At 45.0% G+C, this 5,000-nt stretch overlaps 1 protein-coding gene across 1 annotated transcript in view; it reads left to right on the forward strand.

The window, feature by feature from the left end:
- LOC106811454 (sodium- and chloride-dependent taurine transporter-like) overlaps positions 1-5,000 on the forward strand; it is a 25,573-nt gene that overhangs the window by 425 nt on the left and 20,148 nt on the right. The window contains exons 2-3 of the mRNA XM_014815072.1: positions 700-831; positions 4,702-4,834. Coding sequence (XP_014670558.1) covers positions 700-831; positions 4,702-4,834 — 265 coding nt within the window. The remainder of the gene's footprint in view (positions 1-699; positions 832-4,701; positions 4,835-5,000) is intronic.

The raw sequence follows: 5,000 nt of genomic DNA on the forward strand, positions 1-5,000 counted from the left end.
ATCTATCTATCTATCTATCTATATACTTATCTATTTATCTATCTACCTATCCTATCTATCTATCTATCTATCTATCTATCTAATATATATATATATTTATATATATTATATCTAAATCTACAACACTATGATACAGGATGGAATAATGTTCAAGATGTCAAACCTCTACGATTTTCACGATTTTATTTACGTTGGGTTTTCGATTGGTTTGAAACCTGCCTTAGCATTAATTCTGCTAGAATTCGTCAATTAAAGACTTAGTTTTAAGCATTATGTCTGTCCCGCCTCTCAGCGCCTGTCTGATAATCGATAAATAACGGACAAATCACAAAACCCGAAAGACATTTCTTCTGGTCATTTTTCATTAATTATAATCCCATCTTAGCAATTTTGTTCAAGACTTCGTACTTTACGTAAGTGTGCCGGCGGCTCACGTTAACTTATAACACGATAAAACAAAAATGTTCCAGCTTCGAAATATTTATTACATTACGGTTCAATCAAGATAATAATGGTCCATCACTTGCTGTTATATACTGATTTTCCTCATATTCGTTTTAAATTTACTTGTTCCGTTTCGTTTAATTTACGTCTTCCTTCAATACCCTTGTCCGTCGTAATCTTTGTCTTAGCCGTCACGTTTACCTCCATCTTCCGCAACATCATGACGCTAGGTGTCTTTGCTGTGGTCCGTTGCAGGTGTTTCGATCACTTCGACGATAGCGTGAGGAATATTAGCAGTGACGGTTTAAACTCGTCGCTGCCGCCGGGCATGGTGATGATAAACGGAACCTTGATGAAGGTGATAGATCCCGTCGAGGAGTTCTGGTAGTAAGTATGATGTTTGTTGCTACTCCGGGAATTTGAAGTCGCCGCTCATATCACCTTGCTCACAATATCTCTATTGCTTTTACCCTCCTCTCTCTCGCGCGCGCTCTCTCAATCCCCCTCCCCCTCTCTCTCTCTCTCTCTCTCTCTCACACACTCTCTCTCTTTCTCTCTCTCTCTCTCTCTCTCGCTCTCTTTCGCACGCCCTGTCTCTCTTTCTCTCCCGCGCGCTCGGTCTCTCTCTCCCTCTCTCCTTCTCGCGCGCACTTTGTTTTCCTCTCTCTTTCTCTCTCTCCTCTCTCTTTCTCTTTCTCCTCTCTCTCTTTTTCCCAATATTTTTTTGCCAACTTCTATCTCTCACCCTCTCTCTGTGTCTGTCTGGCTGGCTAGCTGGCTGACTGGCTCTCTCGTGCGCGCGCTCTCTCTCGACCCTTTTTGCCTCTCTCTTTGCCTCTCTCACACCCGCCCTTCGCTCACACTTTCACGCTAGCTCTATATCTCTCACACTAAATTACATTTAGCTTTGCCCTCCAGTCTCCACCTATTCCCGTCTTATATTCTAAACTACATAGCGTTGATTGACACATCAATATAAAGCATAAACGGCGATGTTTAATTCAAGGTCCTACATCTACCACGCGGATGCTCAATCTCGTGCTCCACTATGCACCGATCGCACAAACCTGCCCTGCTCATCATCAGCAACGTGTGGCGCGTGGTAGTGAAATCATATCCGCCACCCTTCTTCGCTCTCCCATCCCACTAACGCTTCCAGCAAGTGAAGCCAATTAATATTCTATTGAAACCTTCGCTCGCTGGATCTCTGCGGTTGCTGTTGCTGTACTGGTGGTGGTGATGTGGTGGTGGCGGTGGCAGTGGCGGTGGCGGTGGCGGTGGCAGTGGCGGTGGCGGTGGCGGTGGCGGTGGCGGTTGCGGTGGCGGTGGCGGTGGCGGTGGCGGTGGCGGTGGCGGTGGCGGTGGCGGCGGCGGTGGTGGTGCGGATGTTGCTGCTGCTGCTACTGCCGCTACTGCTGTTGCAACTGTTACTACTCTTGCTGCTACTACCGCTGCTGCTGTTACTACTGCTACTGTTACTACTGCTGCTGGTACTCTTCCTTCTGCTGCTGCTACTCTTACTACCGCTGCTGCCTGGCAGACGAGCGGCCCGTAACCGACTTCGTACGTGCCGAGCCTCCTCTCGGCAGCCTCCCCCGCCGCACGCAGGGATGCGGTGATGGCATTCATGCACTAGCATGGCTTCACACACACGCATATATATATATATACGCTACTGCCTCGCACGCCTGTGTATAGCAGCAGCAGTGCGTGTATACTAACCGTAGCGCCTCATCGGGAGAGTGCGCTGTACAATCCCCATGTTATAATTACATCGGCTCACACGATGGCTGTCGGTCTATCGCTCGTATTGCAACTTTTATCCGATTAGTGTTTTTACGATAACGTAGTTTATTGAATTAATTCATGTCTTAGCGTGCTTGCAATAACGAAAACTTTATGTACTCTGTCTAAGGATGGGTACATATCGAAATCGTCCACCGCGAAGATCATGTAACAGAACCCATGACGCATCCCGCTAGGGGTCGCTTAGGTTAGATACAATCTCGTTGATACCGGGAGTTTATATCCTCATTTCTGTCCATCTCTAAGATAACGTAACGTTACATATCATCGTCGGTTACCTGACTCTATCTGTATTACCTTCTCTTCATCTCTACTTCGTTTATGCACGAATATGCGAACTATACTAAGTCTTTCTTATTGTGAGCTTTATTGAGAAGTTATCAGTGCACCTTGAATCAATGATTAGTAATGTTATCAACTTCAACTTTACATCACATAAAGATATTATTTATGCTAATTTTCAAAGTTGTTATACATCGTGCTGTCAACTTGTTTTCCTGCCGGTGTGTGGTAGAAACGGCACTGATGATGACCGTCTATCGCCTGTGTTTAACCATAAAAAGTCACGTCATCTTAATTACTTTCCCATGTTACTGCAAATAGCTATATATGGTGTCTATGAACGTTATTTTCCTACATGTTCGTGTATGAAGAGCGCTGTCAATTTCCCTGTACGAATGGCAATGTATATGTTCCTGTATGAACAGCCCTGCCTATGTTCCTGCGTGAACACTTCTGCGTATGTTCTTGATTGAACAGCCATAAATGTTTCTGCATGAACAGCCATGCATATGTTCCTGCACGAACAGCTCTGCTGTGTACCCGCTATATGTCTATGTTCCTGTATGAAGAGCCCTGCACATGCTTCGGTATGAACAGCACTTTTGATGTTTCTGCACGAACAGCCGTGCATATGTTCCTGTATGAACATCCGCGCTGTCTATATCCCCTCTATGTTTCAACAAGAACAGCTCTCGAACAGCCCATGTTTCCATTACAAGCAGCATTGTACTTTCATCACTTAGTGGTAAATGTGAGAGCGCTCAGTGCTGTACCGTGCCCAATCAGAATCATTCGGGCCGATGACGTCACACCAGACGTTAATCGCGTCGATATACGTTTTTATAAAAATTTGTCGGATACGCCAGTGCATTTTTTATGGCTATCGTTAATAGGTGGAACGCATCGCGAAGCTCGAGGGGACCTGGAATGGATAGAAGGGGTGTAGGCCTACGTGGGGATGCGACTGTGAGCGAGCCAGTGCTGTGAAAGTAGAGTAAATAATCCGGCAACAAACCCGTGGTCTTCATCGCGCGAAATGAAGGTTAAACATTAGGAAGACATAATTACGTCACCGACTCTATCGGCCGAAATCATGAGATGTCCTCAACTCTGGAGGGGTTACAAAGACTACTACTAGACCGGTTACAAAATCAAACGCAGTTATTCGCCGAACGTCGCTGCGACGCATGCGTATGAATCCCGCCTATCATAAAAAGGAGGGCATTCGGTGCGGTCCGCGCCAATTTTAATTCTAATAGCAATACGAGGTAAAAATATATGGAGAGCGGAAAACGTGAGTCTGATTGTAGCGGGAGGAGGCGGGAAACATGCGTTCGTTGGCGCTCATATTTTCTGAGAAAACATTGACATTGCGTCGCAATAAATATGTTCCGTGCGCCGGCAAAAAGCGCTAATGAAAACAGCACCGGCGGTGGCTGGCATTTCCCGTATAGGCCAATTGTTTATTATAGGCCTTATTTGTTAGAGACCTTATTTATTATTGTTCGGCCTCTCGGTCTTTAAAACGCAGAGTTGTGGAACACATTGTTGAAGCATTCATGATGAGAGGGGCGGAATATCCATGAACCTTGCCTTGGCTCGTTTGCCAGCGTTTTATAGTGGGCACGTGAGACCGTACTAGTGTCTGTCCTGATCGATTGAGTAAGCCACGCGGGTAGAGATTATTAGGATGTGGGCGAAAAATCAGATATTAAGAGCAATATCGAAGTGAGGAAATCATGAAGGGAAGTTAGGGGTAGGTGTACTATGCAAAGTATCTGCGATGAAAGCAGGGATTGAAAAGCAGTGATAAGCCGATACTAAGGAGAATGAAGCAATAATATAGTTATCATGCCTAGCATCGTGACACTTTTACCAGGGTTTCTCTGAGTCCTCATTTTAGTCAAAGACTAAAATTGCTCTAGAATCATACCGACAACGGCCTCATGTTTGACATCTGCTACAATGAAATGAAATGCTAGGCTCAGTGCAATTCTACTGAGGCTATTAATTGACATAGATAGAGGAGGTTAGTGTTAAGCAATGTGTGCGGCGAACAAGAAAAATCAAATGTAAAAATTGTTCATGAAATATTGATCAATATCGTCACCTCATCAATGACCATATTAACTAATAGCTTAATTCTCACTTCTGTTGTTTTTCTTTCAGTAACAAGGTGTTGCAGATCTCTAGCGGTGTGGATGATTTAGGTTCGCTCCGGTGGGAATTGGTACTCTGTCTCATCCTAGCCTGGGTTATCTGCTACTTCTGTATATGGAAGGGAGTGAAAAGTTCAGGAAAGGTACGTGAGCGCCACTCAACTCCACTGAGGAGCAAAGATATATGAGCCTATAAAATATTATCAGCGCTCTGCAGCTGTAACTGGCTTATAATTGTCGGGTCTCTCTCTCATTTTATTTCTTTCCCTGTCTCGCTCTCCCCTTCCTCTCTGTATCTCTCCTTCTCCC

This window comes from Priapulus caudatus, unplaced genomic scaffold (genome assembly GCF_000485595.1).
Source record: "Priapulus caudatus unplaced genomic scaffold, Priapulus_caudatus-5.0.1 Scaffold541, whole genome shotgun sequence".
Lineage (NCBI taxonomy): Eukaryota > Metazoa > Priapulida > Priapulimorpha > Priapulimorphida > Priapulidae > Priapulus > Priapulus caudatus.